General features: G+C 35.3%; 1 protein-coding gene across 6 annotated transcripts in view; it reads left to right on the top strand.

Moving 5' to 3' along the window:
• ATG4C (autophagy related 4C cysteine peptidase) overlaps nucleotides 1-21,831 on the top strand; it is a 153,431-nt gene that overhangs the window by 87,804 nt on the left and 43,796 nt on the right. For 4 of the 6 annotated variants that reach the window (XM_047872260.1, XM_047872256.1, XM_047872257.1 and 1 more), the window contains one exon: nucleotides 4,028-5,177. The exons of the other annotated variants lie outside the window; for them this stretch is intronic. In XM_047872260.1, coding sequence (XP_047728216.1) covers nucleotides 4,028-4,195 — 168 coding nt within the window. In that variant the 3' untranslated portion in view covers nucleotides 4,196-5,177. Of the gene's footprint in view, nucleotides 1-4,027; nucleotides 5,178-21,831 lie in introns of those variants that run through there. 6 annotated transcript variants of the gene reach the window in all.

Raw genomic sequence — 21,831 nt, 5'->3', positions numbered from 1 at the left:
AAGAAAGTGGTCCAGCTTCATTCTTCTGTATGTCGCTGTCCAATTTTCCCAACACCATTTGCTGAAGAGACTGGCTTTTTTCCATTGGATATTCTTTCCTGCTTTGTCAAAATTAGTTGAATACGTTTGTGGATCCATTTCCGATCTCTGTTCCATTGATTCATGTATCTGTGTTTCTTTGTTTTTGCTTTGTTTCTATTTTTGCCAGTACCATACTACCTTGATGATGACAGCTTTGTAATATAGCTTGAAGTCTGGAATTGTGATGCCTCCAGTTTTGGTTTTTTCAACATTACTTTGGCTATTCAGGGTCTTTTCTGGTTCCATACAAATTTTAGAATTGTTTGTTACAGCTCTGTGAAGAATGCTGGTGTTGTTTTGATAGGGATTACCTTGAATATGTAGATTGCGTTTGGCAGTAGCAACATTTTAACAATATGTGTTCTTCCAATCCATGAGCACGGGATATTTTTCATTTGTTTGTGTCTTCAATTTCTTTCATAAGCTTTCTATAGCTTTCAGTATATGGACCTTTTACCTCTTTGGTTAGGTTTAGTCCTAGGTATTTTATGGTTTTCAGTGCAATTGTAAATGGAATCAATTCCTTGATTTCGCTTTCTGCTGCTTCATTATTGGTGTATAGAAATGCAACCCATTTCTGTATGTTGATTTTACATCTTGTGACTTTGCTGAATTCATGTATCAGTTCTAGCAGTTTTTTGGTGGAGTCTTAGAATTAAATTTTCAAATCAACAGTTATTCTTTTTAAAAAAACAAGTCTGGGGGCGCCTGGGTGGCGCAGTCGGTTAAGCGTCCGACTTCAGCCAGGTCACGATCTCGCGCTCTGTGAGTTCGAGCCCCGCGTCAGGCTCTGGGCTGATGGCTCAGAGCCTGGAGCCTGTTTCTGATTCTGTGTCTCCCTCTCTCTCTGCCCCTCCCCCGTTCATGCTCTGTCTCACTCTATCCCAAAAATAAATAAACGTTGAAAAAAAAAAAAAAAAACAAGTCTGGGGGCGCCTGGGTGGCGCAGTCAGTTAAGCGTCCGACTTCAGCCAGGTCACGATCTCGCGGTCCGTGAGTTCGAGCCCCGCGTCGGGCTCTGGGCTGATGGCAAGGAACCTGGAGCCTGTTTCCGATTCTGTGTCTCCCTCTCTCTCTGCCCCTCGCCCGTTCATAAAAAACGTTGAAAAAAAAATTAAAAAAAAAAAAACAAGTCTGAAAAAACGTTCTTGATGTGGTATGTAGGAGCTAGGAAAAAGTGTTTGAAAGGCATGTTTTTAAGTGACAGGCCTAATGTCCCAATAATTCCTTATTAGTTTATCTCTTTTTGTTGTTGTTGCTGTTGTTAAGTCGTCTTGAGAAAGTAATTTAAATCCTTTGGGGCTCAATTTTCCTATTTATAAAATGAGAGTTCAGTAATTTCTAAAGTTTCCTTTGGCATTTCCATATTTATTTACCCAATATATATTTTTAAAATAGACTTTTTTATTTTTAATTTTTTTAATGTTTATTTATTTTTGAGAGAGAGAGAGACAGAGCGTGAGTTGGGGAGAAGCAGTGGAGGGGGGGGGGCGGGACATAGAATCTGAAGCAGGTTCCAGGCTGTGAACTCTTAGCACAGAGCCCCACGTGGGGCTTGAACCCATGAACCATGAGATCATGACCTAAGGCAAAGTCAAGATGCTTAACTGACTGAGCCACCCAGGCACCCCAATAGACTTTATTTTTTAGAGCAGTTTTAGTGTCATAGCAAAGCTGAGTGAAAAGTACAGGTTTCCATACACTCCCTTCTCCCTATCAACCACCCCTCTCCCCAGACATTTGTTACAACTGATGAACCTATATTGGACACATCATTATTATCACCCAGAGTCCATAATTTACATTAGGGTTCATTCTTGGTATTGTACATTCTGTGGTTTTGGACAGAGGTATAATGCTGTGTAGCCCCCCTTACAGTATCATACAGAATAGTTTTCCTTCCCTAAAAATTCCTTATGCTCCACCTATTCATCTCTTCCTTCCTATTAATCCCTGGCAACCACTAGCCTTTTCCAGAACATCATATTGTTGGAATCTTAAAGTTTGTAACCTTTTCAGATTGGTTTCTTTAACTTAGTGATAATGCACTTAAGGTTCCTCCATGTCTTTTACGGCTTTGATAGCTCATTTCTTTTTAGTGCTGAGTAATATTCCATTGTCCGAATATACCACAGTTTATTTATCCATTTACCTACTGAAGGACATTTTTGTTGCTTCTAACTTTTGGCAGCTGTGAATAAAGCTACTGTAAATATCGTTGTACAAGTTTTTGTGTGGACAGAAGTTAAATTTTCATTTGAGTAAAACTTTAATATATTTTTCAGTTGATAATCTTTAAAAATATATTAAGTAAATTGAGAAAAGTTAGAAAAATTATAATTGTCAAAATCTGAATCAATAAATATGCACAAGGGGGCTTCACAGTGCAAGTGGGTTTACAAATAGTAGGCACATTTTATAATTAAAGAATAGAGGGCTCCTTTCTGACATTTTGCCCTGGGTCACAGATTTGAATCATGGTTGATGAGCAGCTAATAAACCCAAATGACTTCTTTATTGATCTTGAAAGAAAGGATGAAGAGATGATAATATTAGCTTTGTTGTGTTGATTTGAAAATGATACAATGATACCTGCCCACTAGATACTGGACTTTTTACAAGTGACATTAAATGAATATAAAATGAAGACAATTTTGGACTGTATTCCAGCCATTGGCTGGAGGTGAAAGAGGCCTTATTAAATGCCAGATTCCTCTGTCTCTTATTTTCATTTTCTGCATTTTTCCTTCTTTTTTTGTAGAATGTAAGTAAAATAAATTTGAACGATGTATACTTTAGGAGTGTAAGAATTATAGGTTATGATTTTCATTATATCTAGTTTTTCTAAGTACTTGTTTTTAAATGGTTCATTTCCATTCAATTAAAAATGTATTTCATATTAACTGTCTCATTGGAATATTTTTAAGTTTAACATTGTATCTGTATGCTAGGGCTATATATTTATTTTAGCCACGTTTTAAGAGAATCTATAAATGCAATATATAAGAATTTGATGATCCTGCAGTTGAATATTGACATTTGGGAGAATTTAGTTTTTACCCCTGAAATTATCCTTTAGAAACATATTATAATTAATTTATCATGATTAATGATGTGTAAGTACTGTTGATATTTTTTCAGCATTCTCTAATTCACATAAACTTTTCAGAATCCTTATAGATCCTGGTTATCTATAGAAAAGTTTATTTCTGTCAAAAAATGTCATCCGAAAATTTTTATTCATTTTTAATGAAAATTGTTTTAATTTTTTAATTAAATTTGTTTCACAGAAAGATTTAAAGTGGTTTAGAATGGGTGTTGGATTGTTAACGAGTCCCACATTGACAGAGGTTATAAAGGTTGTTGGTATCCCCACAATTCCAAGTATTACTTCCTTCACTTCTGAATTATATAGTTTTAGAAGGTAATATGTAAGGTATGGATTATTGCTATTTATGAGAACACTGTATTTCATGTTTACTAAATTACTGCAGAAATATTTTTTCAAATATGTGACTCTGAAAAGACTAAACTTAATTGTTAAAAATAACTTTTTATTATAGCTTTTGGTCAGTTTAACAATTCTCTGAGGTAAGGGGACTGGGTATCTTTTGCCCCATTTTGTAGATGATGATTGGTAGAGTAATTTTGTCCAAGTTCACATCAAGGTAAGTTGTAGAACTGAGATTAGAATGGACCTTGTGACTAAGTTTAATGGTGTTTCTTCTGTGTAAAGGTACCAATCTTTCACAGTATTTTACTATAGTCAGGGATACCGTTTTGTTTCATTTTCTGTAAGCCAGAACAGTGAAACAATGGTACTAGATAAGTGTAAGTGAGAGAAGCTAACAAGAGAGACTCAGGGCTAGAACATTAGATTTCGTCATGTGGTCCTACTGTACACTCTTGCATCCAGTAAGGGATTTTTCTGTACTTTCTGTTACAGATGCTGAAAATTTCTTCTAAGGAGAAATACCCCTTATTTACTTTTGTAAATGGTCATTCCAGAGACTATGATTTTACATCTACTACAACCAATGAAGAAGACCTTTTCTCAGAGGATGAAAAGAAAAGATTAAAAAGATTTAGCACAGAAGAGTTTGTCTTGCTCTAAAGATTAGTGCATTTGTGCTTGGTGGGAAGAATTCCTTTGAAGGGGAACAATGAAGAGAAACAAGTTTACTTGAAACTGGCTTATTTTCACAAATATATTAATTTTATATGTTCTTTTAAAAAAGAACATTTGGAAATACACAAGTTTTAAAGATATTTTTCTGAAGGAGAAATGATTTAATGAATCTTGATTTCTAATAAATATCAAGTGATTCTGGCTGTATTCCTGTTTCCCTAAGATCTGCTAACGATAACTCTAACTTAACTGCGAGCCTTCCAGTCTTCAAATTCTTCCACCTGAGGCCACTAGTCTCCTGAAGGTTTTGTGATATAGGCCCCCAAATTGGGATCACCAAATAGGTTCAAAAGCTTCAGTTTATACTAACAACCAGAAGACCAGGGAATGAATCTTCAGTGCTGCCTAGCTTCCTGATATTAATGCAACCAAAGGAAACTTATGGATGTATCTTGATATATTAAATAGCAATTGTTAGCTATGATATGCATATAATTATATCAGTAGAATTGTAAGTTAATGTAATACTTAGCAATATGATTTTATAATGGCTCCTCATTTTGCTTGCTATTGAGACTTCTCTGAGGAATATAAAGTATTGGTATTCCCCAGAAATTTAAAGGTTATGTTATTAATAATAACTTCATCCAATCAAATCAGATAAAGGCAATTTTATATGATTAGTGTTTGTTTCCTATTCCAAAACTGAAATTTTATGGGAATTCTACTTACTATGGAGTTTTTAAATCTAAAAATAAGTACTAAAAAAGATACCAGTAGATGCTCCTCTATGTAGTTTTTGCTATTTGTATAAATCAGTGTAGTGGTGTTTAGAAGCTGAGGCTATCTATAAGGTAAATCTGCCTTAAATGTATTTTATGTTACTGAAAGGCAAATTTGTGATATAAAAATATGAGTTATTATTCAGCCAGAATTATATACTGTAATAAATATGTGAGAACATGAACCTTTGTTTTGGTTTTAATAGGATTGTTTTAATTCTTTAATTTGAAAAAAATCATTATCTGATATGAAGTCTATTTATTTATAATGAAAGCAAATAATATTGTTTCTCTGAAAGAAAAATATTAACTTATTTTATGGAGTTTTCATGCTTCAGTGTGGAAAGGTGACTTATAAAGACATAAGATTGTGTATCATTTAAAGTCACTGATCTCTTCTATCAGAAAGCCTATTTGTTAGGTTTAGAGTTGCATGCAAAACTGAAACACAGGGTGGGCAGATTGCTTTAGTATGCCTGACGAGAGAAATCAGGTTTGGCATTTCCCAGTGAGGACAGTTTACTGAATTGATATAAATAGCCTGAAATCTAAAATTTTCCTTTACTCCAGATAAAATCTGGACAAATTAAGTCCAGTACTAATTTCCTAGAATGTCAAAGCAGTACTAGGAATAAGAAGCCAGTAATATGCCTGATTTTATGTACTGCAGTTGTCTTGTCTAAATTATTGCAGCTTGTTTTTTATACACACTTGCAGTAATCACAGGATTTTACAACAAACACATCAAATGAGAGTGCCCATACCTTCAAATGAATCAGAACCGATTATAAGTATTCTCTTACAAGAACTATATAAAAGTTTGACTTAAGTATAGCATTCTGTTATTTTCTCAGCATATTCGGGGATCATTTTTAAGTAGGATTTTGGGATGAGATAAAATTACACCTGGCCAAAGTTAAGATGAGAGGAGGCAGAAACTTCCTTTACATTGAATTATACTGAAGATACTCATAATCTGTACAGACAAAACAACCCAATCTTACAACACAGTCATCCCCATGACTGAGAATAAATGTATAGAAATCAGAAATGATTAGAATATGCACATATAAAGTATTCAACAATGTGTATGAATGAATGCATGCATTCTGAAAATTGGAATAGGCTGATTGACCTGTCTTGCCTGTTAATTCAACATCAGTTGAGAACCAGCCAAAAGTTGTACTAATCTTTTATTGGAAAGGCAGCAACAAAACTACATCATTAGATTTAGAATAGAGGTACTGTATATTCTGGTTAGACTTTGTTTTCAACACAGATTTCATTTCAAGTTCTGACAGCCAGTAAACTCAGTCAATAAAGCTTATGAATGATCTCTTTCAGTGTGGAATAAAGGAAAGTAAAAAAAGATAAGATACTAAGATCGGTGTACTGTTAAAATTATGATAGTTGGATCTTCCATTTGGACATCAATATTAAGATACTAATTTTACCATTAACATTTCAAAAATGAATTTTTAAAATTCTTAATGTGACTTTTTTGATGGTGAAGGTTTCTTTTCTCTCTTCTTCGTAAGATTTGACACATTGAATCCTCTTTTGTCAATGTATTAACCACCAGCAGGCAATGTTGAGAGTCATTTGCTGAATGAGTGAATGAAAAGATCTTTTACAGTACAAGTCTATCCAAAAGGATTTCCCCGAGGTACCCATTTTTCTGTTTTTATATTAAATTAACCCCATTAAGTCTGTATTAGTGAGATGACAACTGTATAGGATTAAAAATTTAGGTCACTTTTGTGTTCTGTTCACCTTAGACATTGTCCAAGGGCAAGCATATCCAAAAGTATATATGTTAATTCCATCTTGTTTTTAGAAGAATTAAAGAAATAAAACAGCAAAAATAACTTACCTGCATAATCTATACAGTGTTAGGTCAGAAATCTTAAATTTTTTTAGAAATCAAATCATTACTTTCTATTATTCCATGCTGGAAAGCACTCTATTTCTGGTCAACTCATACTATTCTAGCTTTATTTTTTATTAAAAAAATTTCTTTTAATGTTTATTTACTTTTGAGAGAGACAAACAGAGCATGAGTGGGGGAGGGGCAGAGAGAGAGGGAGACAGAATCTGAAGCAGGCTCCAGGCTCTGAGCTGTCAGCACAGTGCCCGATCTGGGGCTTGAATTCACAAACCATGAGATCATGACCTGAGGTGAAGTCAGACACTTAACTGACTGAGCCACTCAGGTGCCCCAATACTATTATAGCTTTATTTCCCCCTTTTCTTTGCTAATTATCTTGGAACTAGGAAATTTTTTATTTTCATGCTTTATCACAGATCACCTTCAACTCTTTTTTTAAACTATATATATATTCATATATAGGCCAAAAACTTAAGAATTTTCCAGAAACAAGAAAACAAGAGGAAGAATAGATAATGAGAAAACACTTTGAAAATACTAAATAATTATATGAATTTCTATTGAAATAGAGGAAGAAATTAGGATTTAATAGAGAAATATGAGCAAGATGTCCAGAATATACTGATAGAGGCAATTTCTCTAAAAGGATTAGGGATTACTATTTTCTATAAAAAGAGCAAATTTCTTAACAAAAAAAATTTAGGAGAATAAATATCATGTAATATTTATAATAGCCTCAATATTGTCAGTCACTACAATTCAACAGTACTATATTCAGTTGAGCATTTAGAACGAATATTTTGAGATAATTAAACAGGTGGAACATGAGACCAGGAAAAACTGGAACCATCCCATCTTATTCTAAAATATAAGTTTTACATCATTTTATAGTTTGAATCTTAACTGAGTTTAGAAATCTTAAGCATTTTTGTGTGGTTTTCATGGTTACATAAAAACCTTCTCCTTGCCTATAAACTTTGAAAAATATTATATTTTGAGTATTGCAGACACATTTTTAAATTAGCATTTGCCTCTCTTTCTTTTTTATAGTCTTTATCAACATTATTGGTGGCAAGCAATGGCCCAAAACATTCAGCTACAGTTATAAAATTTCACTTATTCTCTCACAATAACAAAAATATATTAAAAGTGGAGAATACATGTTTGTTATTAAGTAGGAAAATTACTGTGCTACTCTCTAACCAACTCTTCCAGAAACTTAGAAACTCAGTCTTATTTACTTACTTATTTATTTATACTGAAGTATAGTTGACATACAATATTATATTGGTTTCAAGTACAAAACAGTGATTCAACGTTTATATACATTATGAAATGATCATGATAAAAGTATAGTTACCATCTGTCACCATAGAAAGTTATTGCAGTATTATTGATTATATGCCCTACGTTGTACTTTACATTCCCATGACTCATTTTATAATTGGAAGTTGTATCTTTTAATGCCCTTAATCCCCTGCACACCTGTTTGTTCTCTGTATTTATGAGTCTGTTTCTGTTTTGTCTTGTTTTTGTTTTTTAGATTCCACATATAAGTGAAATCATAACGTTATTTGTCTTTCTTTGATATATACACACATATATGTATCACATCTTCATTCATTCATCTATTGATGGACACTTCTGTATTTTGGCTATTGTAAATAATGTTGCATTGAATATAGGAGTGCATACATCTTTTTGGATTAGTGTTTTTGTTTTCTTAGGATATTACCCAGAAGTGGAATTGCTAGGTTGTACAGTATTTCTATTTTTAATTTTTTGAGGAAACTCCATACTAGTTTCCATAGTGGCTGCACCAATTTATATACCCACCAACAGTGCAGGAGGGTTCCCTTTTCTCTATGTCTTCTCCAACACTTGTTATTTCTTGTCTTTTTGATACTAGCCATTCTGACAGGTATAGAGGTGATAATCTCATTGTGTCTTTTATTTGCTTTGTCCTGAAGATTAGTGATGTTGAGCACCTTTTCATATGCCTATCAGCCATCTGTATGTCTTGGAAAAATGTCTATTCAGGTCCTTTTCCTGTTTTTGTTTCTGTTTTTGTTTTTTTGTTTGTTTACAGAGAGAAAGAGAGAGAGCATGAACACACACGCATGGGAGGGGCAGAGACAGGGACAGAGAGAATCCCAAGCAGGCTCTGCACTGTCACCATAGAGCCCAATGCAGGGCTTGAACTCAGACGCTGTGAGATCATGACCTGTGCTGAAATCAAAAGTCAGACACTTAACTGACTGGGCCACCCAGATGCCCCAATTGCCCATTAAAAAAATTTTTTTTAGTGTTTATTTATTTTTGAAGGAGACAGCATGAACAAGGGAGAGGCAGAGAGACAGGGAGACACAGAATCCAAAGCAGGCTCCAGGCTGTGAGCTATCAGCACAGAGCCCAATGCAGGGCTCGAACTTACAAACTGTGAGATCATGACTTGAGTCAAAGTCGGATGCCCAACCAACTGAGCCACTCAGGCGTCCCCCAACTGCCTATTTTTTAATTGGATTGTATTTTTGGTGAATTATATGAATTCTTCATATATTTTGGATATTAATCCCTTATCAGATATATTGTTTGCAAATATTTTCTTCCTCCATTCAATAGGTTCCCATTTTGTTTTGTTTGATAGTTTCATTCACAGTGCAAAAGCTTTTTAATTTGATGTAGTCCCAGTTATTTATTTTTGCTTTTGTTCCTGTTGCCTGAGGAGACAGATCAAAAAAAAATATATTGCTAAGAGTTTACCAAAAAAAAAAAAAAAAAAAAAGTTTACTGCTTATGTTTTCTTTTAGGAGTTTTATGGCTTCAGGTCTTACATTTAGGTCTTTAATCTATTTTGAATTTATTTTTGTGTATGATGTAAGAAACTGATCCAGTTTCATTCTTTTGAATGTAGCTGTCCAGTTTTTCCAGCACCATTTATTGAAGAAACTGTCTTTTTCCATGTAATAATCTTGCCTCCTTTGTCACAGATAATTGACCATATAAGTGTGAGTTTGTTTCTGGGCTTTCTGTTATGTTTCACTGTTCTATGTGTCTATTTTTGTTGTTGTTGTTCCAGTACTATACAATTTTGATTACTACAGCTTTGTAGTATAGTTTGAAATCTGAGACTGTGATATACTTCCTGCTTTGTTTTTTCTTAAGATTGCTCTATTGGGGATATTTTGCGGTTCCATACAGATTTTAGGATTATTTGTTCTAGTTCATTGAAAAATGCTGATAGAGGTTGCATTGAATCTGTAGTTTTAACAATGTTAATTCTCCCAATCCATGAGTATGATATGCATTTCCATTTATGTATGTCATCTTCTGTTTCTTTCATCAATGTCTTAAATTTTTCAGAGTACAGGTCTTTCACCTTCTTGGTCAGATATATTCCTAGGTATTTTATTCTTTTTGATGCAATTGTAAATAGGATTGTTTTTTTAATTTCTCTTTATGATAGTTGTTAGCATATAGAAACAATAAATTTCTGTATCTTGCAACTTTGCTGAATTCATTTATTAGTTTTAATAGTTTCTTTGGTGAAGTCTTTAGGGTTTTTTCTATATACAGTATCATTTCATCTGCAAATAGTGGCAGTTTTATTTCTTCCTTACCACTTGGATGCCTTTTATTTCTTTTTCCTGTATGATTGCTGTGTCTGGGACTCTCAGTACTATGTTGAATAAAAGCGGCAAAAGTGTGCATTCTTGTCTTATTCCTGATCTTAAAGGAAAGGTTTTCAACTTTTTACCACTGAGTATGTTAGGTGTGGATTTGTCACATGTAGCCTTTATTTATGTTGAGGTATGTTCCCTCATGACCCACTTTGTTGAGAGTTTTTATCATAAATGGATGTTGGATTTTGTCAAATGCCTTTTCTGCATCTATTGAAATGATCATATGATTTTGTTAACGTGGTGCATCACATTGATTGATTTGCCAGTATTAAACCATCCTTGCATTCCTGGACTAAATCTCACTTAACCATGGTATACGATCCTTTTAATGTATTGTCAAATTTGGTTTGATATTTGACATTTGATATTGCTGAGGATTTTTGCATCTATATTCATGAGGGATGTTGGACTATAGAGTGTGTGTGTGTGTGTCTTTGGTTTTGGTATCAGGGTAATGCTGCCCTTGTAGAATGAATTTGGAAGTGTTCCCTCCTCTTCAATCTTTTTTTGAATAGTTTGAGATGGACAGATATTAACTCTTCTTTAAATGGTTAGTAGAATTCACCTGTGAAGCCATCTGGTCCTGGACTTTAGTTTGTTGTGAGTTTGCTGATTACTAATTCAATTTCTTTACCAGTAATTGGTCTGTTCAGATTTTCTTTCTTCCGAATTCAGTGTTGGAAGATTGTATATTTCTAGGAATTTACCCATTTCTTGTATGTAGTCTAATTTGTTGGCATATAGTTGTTTGTAGTAATTCCTTATAATCCTCTATTTCTGTGGTGTCATTTGTAACTTCTCTTTCATTTCTGATTTTGAGTTCTCTCTTTTTTCTCTTGGTGAATCCGGCTAAGGTTTATCAATTATATTTATCTTTTCAAAACCAGCTCTTAGTTGCACTGATTTTTTTCTTTCTTTTTCCTTCTCCTCTTTTTTTTCCCTTTGTCTCTATTTCCACTCTGATCTTTATTTTTACCTTCCCTATGCCAACTATGGGCTTTGCTTTTTCTTCTTTTTCTTGTTCCTTTAGTTGTAAGGTTAGATTATTTATGAGATTTTTCCTGATTCATGAGGTAGGCCTATATTGCTATAAACTTCCCTCTTAGAAATGCTTTTGCTGTGACCCATAGGTTTTGGAACACTGTGTTTCCATTTTCATTTGTCTCCAGATATTTTTTATTTCCTCTTTGCTTTCTTCATTGACTTATCGGTTGTTTCATAACATGTTTAGCTTCCATCTGTTTGTATTTTTCCTAGTTTTTTTCTTGCAATTGATTTCTAGTTTCATACTGTTGTGGTTGGAAAAGATGCTTGATATGATTTCAATCTTAAATTTATTGAGACTTGTTTTCTGGCTTAACATGATCTATTCTGGAGAATGTTCTATGGACACTTGAAAAGGATGTGTATTCTGCTGGTTTTGGATGGAATGTTCTGTATTTATCTGGTAAGTCCATCTTGTCTAATGTGTCATTTAGAGTCACTGTTTCCTTACTGATTTTCTGTCTGTATCCATGCCGTCAAGGGGGTCTTAAAGTCACCTACTATTAATGTATTACTTTGTTTCTCCTTTTATGCCTGTTAATATTCACTTTACATACTTATATGCTTCTAAATTTGGTGCATGCATAGGTATTTACAATTGTTATATCCTCTTGTTAGATTGATCCCTTTATCATTATGTAACGTCCTTCTTTGTCTCGTTACAATCTTGTTACAACAATCTTTGTTTTAAGGTCTGTTTTGTCTGAAATAAATAGTGCTACCTTGGCTTTTAAATTTTTTTTTCATTTGCATTTGCACAAAATATTCTTTTGCATCTTTTTACTTTCAATCTGTATGTGTCTTTAGGTCTGAAGTGAGTCTTTTGTAGGTAGCATATAAATAGGTCTTGTTTTTTTTAATCCATTTAGTCACCCTATGTCTTTTGATTGGAGCATTCTGTCCATTTACACTTAATTACTGATAGGTATGTACGTATTGCTATTTTATTCATTGTTTTCTGGTTGTTTTGTAGTTCTTCTCTGTTCCTTTTTTATTGTTCTCTTCCCTTATGATTTGATGATTTTCTTTAGCGTTATGCCTGGATTCCTTTCTCTTTATTACTGCATATTTATTATACGTTTTGGTTTATGGTTACCATGAGATTCATATATAACATCCTATGTATACAGCAGTCTACATTATAATTTTTTTTAATATTTATTCATTTTTGAAAGGCAGAGAGAGCACGAATGGGGGAGGGACAGAGAGAGAGGGAGACACAGAAACAAAAGCAGGCTCCAGGCTCCAAGCTGTCAGCACAGAGCCCGATGCGGGGCTTGAACTCACGGACCGCGAGATCATGACCTGAGCCGAAGTTGGCCGCTTAACTGACTGAGCCACCCAGGCACCCCCAGCAGTCTACTTTAAGTTGATGGTCATATAAGTTCAAACACATTCTATTTTTTTTTTTTTATATAAAATCTCAGAATAGTTTTTAATGTGTATTCAGAACTATTGAATTTAAAACTGCAGGATAAACAAATATTTCATTTTTTTTCAAGTTTTTATTTAAATTCTAGTTAGTTAACATATAGTGTAAAATTAGTTTCGGGTATAGCATTTAGTGATTCATCACTTATATACAACACCTAGTGCTCATCCCAAGTGCCCTCCTTAATACCCATCACCCATTCCCCTGCCCACCTCCCTTCCAGCAATCTTCAGTTTGTTCTCTATAGTTAAGAGTCTGTTTTATGATTTGCTTCTCTCCACCCACCCCATGTTCTTCTGTTTTGTTCCTTTAATTCCATATATGAGTGAAATCATTATGGTACTTGTGTTTCTCTGATTGGCTTATTTTGCTTAGCATGATACTCCCTAGCTCTATCTACATCATTGCAAATGTAAGATTTCATTCTTTTTTTATGGCTGAGTAATATTCCATTGTGTGTGTGTGTGTGTGTGTGTGTGTGTGTATATATACACACACCATATCTTCTTTATCCATTCATTAGTCGATGGACATTTGGGCTGTTTCTATAATTTGGCTATTGTTGACAGTGCTGCTATAAACACTGGGGTGCATGTGTGCCTTCAAATTAGTATTTTTGTATCCTTTGGGTAAATATCTAATAGTACAATTGCTGGATTGTAGGGTAGTTCTATTCTTAACTTTTTGAGGGACTTCCATACTGTTGAACACATTCTAAAAGCACTACATTTTTGCTTTCCCTTCTACATTTTCTGTGTATGTCACATTTTACATCTTTTTATTGTGTGCGTGCCTTAACTAATTATTGTAGATATAATTGACTACTTTTGTTCTTAAAAATGTCTAACTTGGCTTTTTCTATGATCCATAAATTGGGCAGCATCCCATCTAGCAAGTAGAAAGGAGCTACTATTATATTCTAATCATCATACTGACTTTACAAGTGGTTGATCCACTGCATTTACTATGTTAGATTTTACCATTGAGATTTTCTTCTTTCATAATTTTCTTCTAGTTATGGCCTTTTCCACATTTCTTATAAATCTGGTTTAGACTGATGAACTCCTTTACCTTTTTTTTGCTTGGGAAACTATGTCTCCTTCAATTCTGAATGATAATTATATTTCTTGGTTGTAGGTTTTTTCCTTTCAATACTTTGAATACATCATGCCACTCTCTTCTGGCTAGCAGAGTTTCTGCTGAAAAGTCAGCTGATTGTCTTATGGGTGTTCCCTTGTACATAACTAGTTGCTTTTCTGTTATTGCTCTTAATTTTCTTTGATCTTATTTATTTATTTGGTTATTTATTTTGAGAGGGAGAGAGAACACGAACAGGGAAGAGGAAGGTTCTGTCCAGAGAGTATAGAATACTATAAAAATATTTAAAACATTGTAAAATGATTTTTAATCATACAAGCTTGACATGATCTTAGATGATATAGTTATAGCATTTCATAGGTATTCTTTATTTTTATTCTTTTATTGTCAAACATACACTTGATTGATTCTAGTGAGCATTTCGTTGAGGCTAATCATTATTTCTGTCTGTATATTAATTATACCAAATTTATGAGACCTTTTAAAAAAATTTTATTTTTAATTTTTTTTTCAATGTTTATTTATTTTTGGGACAGAGAGAGACAGAGCATGAACGGGGGAGGGGCAGAGAGAGAGGGAGACACAGAATCGGAAACAGGCTCCAGGCTCTGAGCCATCAGCCCAGAGCCTGACACGGGGCTCGAACTCATGGGCCACGAGATCGTGACCTGGCTGAAGTCGGACGCTTAACCGACTGTGCCACCCAGGCGCCCCGTGACCTTTTAAAAATTTTTTTAATGTTTATTTTTGAGAAAGAGAGAGAGAGAGAGCAAGTTGGGGAGGAGCAGAGAGAGAGGGAAACACAGAATCTGAAGCAGGTTCCAGGCTCTGAGCTGTCAGCACGGAGCCTGACGTGGGGCTTGAACCCACAAACCATGAGATCGTGACTTAAGCCAAAAGTTGGATGCTCAACTGACTGAGCCACCCAGGTGCCCCTATAGGGGAGAGAGAATCTTAAGCAGACTCCATGCTCAGCGCAGAGCCTGATGCAGGGTTTAATCTCATGACTGCAAGATCATGACTTGAGCAGAAATCAATAGTTGGGTATTCAATCAACTGAGCTACCTAGGCGCCCCTCAGATTCTTTAATTTTTGACATTTTAATTATATGTGTCTTGGTGTGGATCTCTTTGGGTTCATAATTGTCATAGTATTGAGCAAACAGAAGAAAAGATTGGGGGATATACTATGTGTGCGCAAGCATATACTATGACCGTGTATATAATTTATTTATGACTTTCAGGCGGGTTTATGTTAGTATTAGCCTGAAATCTTTTACCAGCTGCTTCCTAACTTCCACCTGAAATGCTCCTCCAGAAACAGAGCTACTTAGCAGGCAGAAAGGCTCAATGATTTTAAAATCACAGTTGGTGGGGGGTACCTGGCTAGCTTAGTCAGTTGAGTGTCCTACTTCAGCTCAGGTCATGATCTTGCAGTTCATGGGTTCAAGCCCCGCGTCAGGCTCTGTGCTGACAGCTCCATGCCTTTGGATTCCATGCCTTGCTTTGGATTCCATGCCTCCCTCTCTCTGCCCCTCCCCCACTCATGCTCTCTCAAATAAACGTTAAAATTTTTTTAAATAAATAAAATCAGAAAAAAATTTTTAATAAAAAAAATCTTAAAAAATTCTTTTTGCTTTTCAGCTTGGATAATTTCCACTACCCTGTCTTCCAGATCACTGATTGTTATACATCTTCTAATCTGCTATTGACTCCCTCTAGTGTATTTTTTGTTATTGTATTTTTCAGTTCTGAGTTTTTAAAAAAAATATATCTCCTTTTTCTTGAAGTTCTCATTGTGTTCATCCATTCTTCTGCCAAGTTGGAGGAGCATCTTTATGACCATTACTTTGAACTCTTTATCAGGTAGTTTGCTTATCTCCTTTCTGTCTAGTTCTTTTTCTGAGGCTTTTCTTGTTCTTTTATTTGGAACATATGCCCTCATTTTTCCTGTCTTTCTATTTGTTCTATGTATTAGGTAGGTCAGCTACAATTCCTGGTCTTGAAGGAGTGGCCTTAGAAGGCATTCTGTGGGGCCTAGAAGTGCAGTCCCCTCTGGTCAGCAGAACCAGGCACTCTGAGGGTGTCCCCTGTGTAGACTGCATGTGCCATCTTATGGCTACCTGAAGCTGCCATGAGTGCACTTGTGGGAGGGGTTAGACCCAATGTGGCTTCCCGCAAGACCTGGCCACTACTCTTGTGGGCTTGCTGGTGGGCAGGGCTGTCCCCACCCTTTGGGACAGGAGCTACTTAGGAGGGGTGCTAGCCAGGGCAGGATGGGTGGGGGTGGGTCTGCAGGGGAATGCCTGGTTGGGGTGAGTGGTGCTAGCAAGGTAGATGGAGAGTGTCAAAACTAGTGCCCACCATTGTTGGCTTACACAGGAGGGCAAGGAAAATGGCAACCACCAGTGCTTTTATTCCCAGAGAAAAGTTCCTAAGGATCCTTGCCCCTCTAGCACTTGCCCTAAAATTAGTCAATAAATCGTCATGTATAGCCCAGGCACTTTTCAAACTGCTGCCTCTGTGCTGGGTCTTGGAATGAGTGAGTTTGTGCATGGACCCTTTAAGAGCAGAGTCTTGGTTTCCTCTAGCCTTCTAGCTCTCCTGGAGTTAAGCTCCACTGATACTCAAAGATTCTGGAGTTAAACTCTGCTGATTTTCAAAGCCAGATGTAATGGAGGCTTGTCTCTCTGGTGCAGGTCCCCAGAGCAGGCAGATGTGGGGCTTGAACCCCTTGCTAATCAGGGAGGACCTCTGCACCTGTGATATCCTTCCCACTGTGGGTTGCCACACTGGGGTTGTGGGTTCTGATCAGACTGCATCTCTGTCCCTCCTGCCCTTCTTGATGTGGTCTTTTAAAAAATATCTTTAGTTCTGGAAGAGCTGTTTTTTTTTAGTCTTATGGTTCTCAGAGAGAGTTGTTCTATATGTATTTACAGACTTGCTGTGTTGGGCGAGGAGGTGAGCTGAGGATCCTATTCCACCATCTTCAGTGATTCTTCTACTAGCTCTTCCCTTATTTTTTTAGGGAGACAGGGAGAGTGTGAGTGGGGGTGAGGGGCAGAGGGAGAGAGAAAAAATCTTAAGCAGGCTCCATGCTCAGTGTGGAGCCCAATGTGGGGCTAGAACCCACGATCCTGGGACCATGACCTGAGCTGAAATCAAGAGTCAGACGCTCAACTGATTTAGCCACACAGGTGCCCAGCTCTTCCCTTCTTTTAAGTCAACAGTCCATATGCTGGATGTCATTCAAGAGTAAAACATAAAATTCTATGGAGAATCATCTTCCATTTAAGTTACTGAAAATTAAACTAATAATTATAAATGTTTTGTATTTATATTTTATACTAATATAAATAAGAAGTGGGAATTAATGGGTTTAAAAAGAAGTTATTTTATAAGCAGGAAAGGTAAACACAATTAGAAATGTGATAGGTAAATACAGCAGAGTAAAGTGACACAGATAAAAAAAATACAAATTAAAAAGACTTATAGGCTGGGGTGATTTAAAATTTGATGTAGGCATTGGAAGAAAGTAAATACTAACCAATGCCAGGAAGTGGATATGGGTGGCCATGTCACGCAACTTCAAGGGATACTGTCTTTGGTGTATGTTGTGTGAATGGCACTACCTGGAGCCATACAATGTGGCATCCCTGTAGTTAATATTTACATACTACTTGCTATTTACTCAGCACTATTGTGATCAATTTACTTGTATTAAATGATAGTTAATGAATCTAAGATGGGGAATTAGATCTGGGATTAAGGTAACAATTAGAGTCCCAGGACTTGGATAATCACATAATGGAGCAGGTGACAAGCGTTTATGGTCAGGACTCCAGTTAGTAATCAGAGGGTTTTAATTGAGAGATGCACATATATATTTAAATTACTTCCAAAATACTTTAGGTAGATATCACAGGAAAAAGAAATCTACCTCACACTTCTGTTCTCAACATACTACTTTCTAGGGTACCTGGCTGGCTCAGTCAGTAGAGCATGCAACTCTTGATCTTAGGGTTGTGGCTTTGAGCCTCATGTTGGGTATAGAGATTACTTAAAAACAGAATCTTAAAATATATATATATTACTTTCAATTGTCTACATTCCCTTCTATTTTGTTTTCATGTTTACATTAAGCATGTTTTTTTCTAGGTTTGATTATTTTGAGAGTGAGAGTGCATGCATGCAGGTGAGTGGTGGAGGGGCAGAGAGAGATGTCTTATGACTGGTTCCTAAAACTGACCCACTGTGCTTGACCAATTTTGTGGCTACCAGTCCAAGACTGTACTTAGAGGGGCTCTTAGTTATATATATATGTTTCTATAAACACTTAAAATAGTTGAATCTGAAGGAACTGAACCACAGATGTTTCCAAACAATGTTTTGAGGAAGGTTTTTTCCAGAGAGTACAGAATACTATAAAAATATTAAAAATGTTGTAAAGTGATTTTTAATCATATAATCTTGACATGATCTTAGATGATCTAGTTATAGCATTTCACAGATGTTCTTTATTTTTATTCTTCTATAGTCAAATATACAGTTGATTGACTTAGAGTCAAGTGAGCATTTCATTGAGGCTAATCATTATTTCTGTCTGTATACTAATTATATCAAATTTATGAGACATACATTTCTCACCATGAGTCTCAGCACTTTCATTTTTCTATTTTCAGGTCATGTTTACAAAATAAGGGGAAATGAAATGTAAAATCCAATACTGAATAAGCTGCTATACAAAAATTGTAACATTAGCTGGCAGGCAGCATCAGCTCAGAGCCCAAAGTGCTTCTTTGTCTGATGTTCAAAAGTCCAAATTTTCTAAAATTGAAGGTGATTTAGGGGAACCAGATTACATATGTAAATCTAATGTCTTTTTGATTATTATCCTAGGGGGTGTGAAGTGGTATCTCATGGATTTTTTTTTTAAGTAACAGCTTTATTAAGATGTAATTCACTCATTTAAAGTGTACAGTTCAGTGGTTTTTAATATATTCACTGAGTTGTAAATGATTACCACTATCAAAATCCAGAATATTTTCATTACTTTAAAAAGAAACCCTGCACCTATTAACTAATCTACTTTCTGTTTGTATGGATTTGCCTATTCCACACAGTTCATATAAGTGGACTCGTACAGACGTGGCCTTTGTGTCGGACTCCTTTCACTTAAGCATACTACTTTCAAGACTGTGGCATGCATCAGCACTTCATTCTTTTTTGTGGCTGAATAATATTCCATTTGATGGATATACCACATTTTGTTTATTCATTAGTTGATGGAGATTGGTTGTTTCTGCTTTTGGGTTATTATTAATGATCCTGTGAACATCTATATACACAATTTTGTGTAGACACTTGTTCTCATTTCATATAATTTCTCCTGGGTATATGTCTAGGGGTTTACTTGCATGTGGTACCTCTATGTTTAGCTATTTAAGGAACTGCCAAATTGTTCTCCAATGTGATGTACCATTTTACAATCCCACCAGCATTGTATGAAGTTTCTAATTTTTCTACTTCCTCAACAACCCTTGTTATTGCCTTTTTCATTTTAGCTATCTAGTGTTTATAAATTGGTACCTTATTGTGGTTTTTATTTGCATTTTCCTAGTGACTAATGATGTTCAGTATCTTTTCATGTGCTTGTTGGCAGTTTGTATATTTTCTTCGGACAAGTGTGTATTCAAATTCTTTCTTCGTTTTAAATTGGTTATTTGTCTTTATATTACTGAATTGTAAGAGTTCTTTGCATATTCTGGATACAAGTCCTTTATTAGATATATGACTTACAAACACTTCCTCCCATTATGTGGGTTTTCTCTTCACTTTGTTGATGGTGTCATTTGAAACACAAATGGTTTTAATTTTGATGGAGTCCAATTTAGCTATTCTCTATTTCCTTGGTTGTGTCTGCTTTTGGTGTCATATTTAAGAAACCGTTGCTTAATCCAAAGTCACAAAGGCTTACACCTATACTCCTTCTAAGAGTTTGACAGTTTTAGCTCTTACATTTGATTTTTTTTTGTTTTTTACTCATTTTCAGTTGATTTTTGTATAAGTGTCCATATTCCTTCTTTCACATATGGATATCCAGTTGTCCCAGGCACTATTTGTTGTAGACTATTCCTTCCCCATTGAATGGTCTTGGTATTCTTATTGAAAATCAACTGACCATAAATATGAGTGTATTTCTGGACTCCCAGTTCTATGCCATTTATCTCTATGTCTATCCTTATGCCACTGCCACACTATCTTGATCACTATAGCTTTGTAGTAAAATTTGAAACTGGAAAGTATAAGTCTTCCAATTTTCTTCTTTTCAAGATAATCTTGGAAGTTCTGAATTCCTTGTATTTTCATATGAATTTTAGGATCAGCTTGTTAATTTCTGCAAAATTTGTGTTCATTTTGTCAGTTTCTGTTTTTACAACATAAAGAGTTATGTGGTACTTTTACATTGTGTAAAATTGGCTCCAAATACCAAAGACATGTTTAGAAAGGAATAAAACATGTAAAACACAGGTCCTAGAGTTATGGTCATATCATAAAATTACAGTAGATTATGTTATATCCAAGCCGCAGCCACAACGAGTACTTTAAAAGTAAGACTGCCCATTATTCACTTGAAACTACTAGTTTGGAAAAAAATTATGAATCTTTGTATTTAGGAAAAAACATATTCAATTTCCCTGTGAAGCTCCAGTGTTACACGGTGGAGATGACATTAATAAACTGGTTGAACTGTAGAGTCCAACTGGCTCTGCTCAAAATGTGACTTTAGCACTTACTAGCTACATGGCCTTGAGCATGTCACTTAATCTCATTTATAAAATAAGGATAAGAGTAATCATAACATTGGGCTACTGGGAGGATTAAGTGAGGAAACATGCAAAAACACTTAGAAAAAATGCCTGGCCCATAGTGAATACTCAGTAAGTATTAGCCTTTAAAAACTGTTGTCAAGATTTCCTTCATGTCTACCTTAAGATTTGAAAAGGCTTTAAGAGTATTTTGTGTGTGTGTGTGTGTGTGTGTGTGTACTGGCACTGGAGACCAAAATTTAGAGAGAAACAAAAAAAGAAAAGAAAGAAACCCCCCACTCCCAAACCTCTTAATTCCATTCCAATATTGAATGTCTGTAGGCTCTACAGAATACACTGAAATAAAGTGACACTTCTGTCAGGGAGTTTAGGGATTTACTTAAAAGTGGGGAAAATACACAAAATCTCACACTTGGTAGGGGAAGAGAAGACTTAGAATAGAAGTTCTACAAAATAAAATTATATTTGGTTTCAAAAGAGACCTTGCATCTGGTTATGGGGGTTAAGAAAGTCTTCATGGAGGAAGTGGCATTTGAGATGAATCCTAAAAGTCTGGTATGATTTATATACCAGTAGGGTTAAGGTAAGTATTTGGGCCAATAATGAAACTGCACAAAGATTCAGACAGAGGTCCATGGACATATTTTCCAAATGAAAGCAGGGTCAAGGTGGAAGGCCATCCCTAGAGGGTACATTTGAAATACATGTGGCTGATTTTGGTTGTTCTGCCCACAGAGCACTACTATTAGTGAGTAAGGGGATGATGATAAATATCCTGTGATGATGTGGACAGAAAAATGAATGATAATAATTAAATGTTTATTAAGGGCCTATTACTGAGGGCCTGAAACCTATACTTATGTAG

The sequence above is a fragment of the Prionailurus viverrinus genome, chromosome C1 (assembly GCF_022837055.1).
Source record: "Prionailurus viverrinus isolate Anna chromosome C1, UM_Priviv_1.0, whole genome shotgun sequence".
In the NCBI taxonomy this organism is placed as follows: Eukaryota; Metazoa; Chordata; class Mammalia; order Carnivora; family Felidae; genus Prionailurus; species Prionailurus viverrinus.
This window is presented reverse-complemented; position numbering and strand designations above follow the sequence as displayed.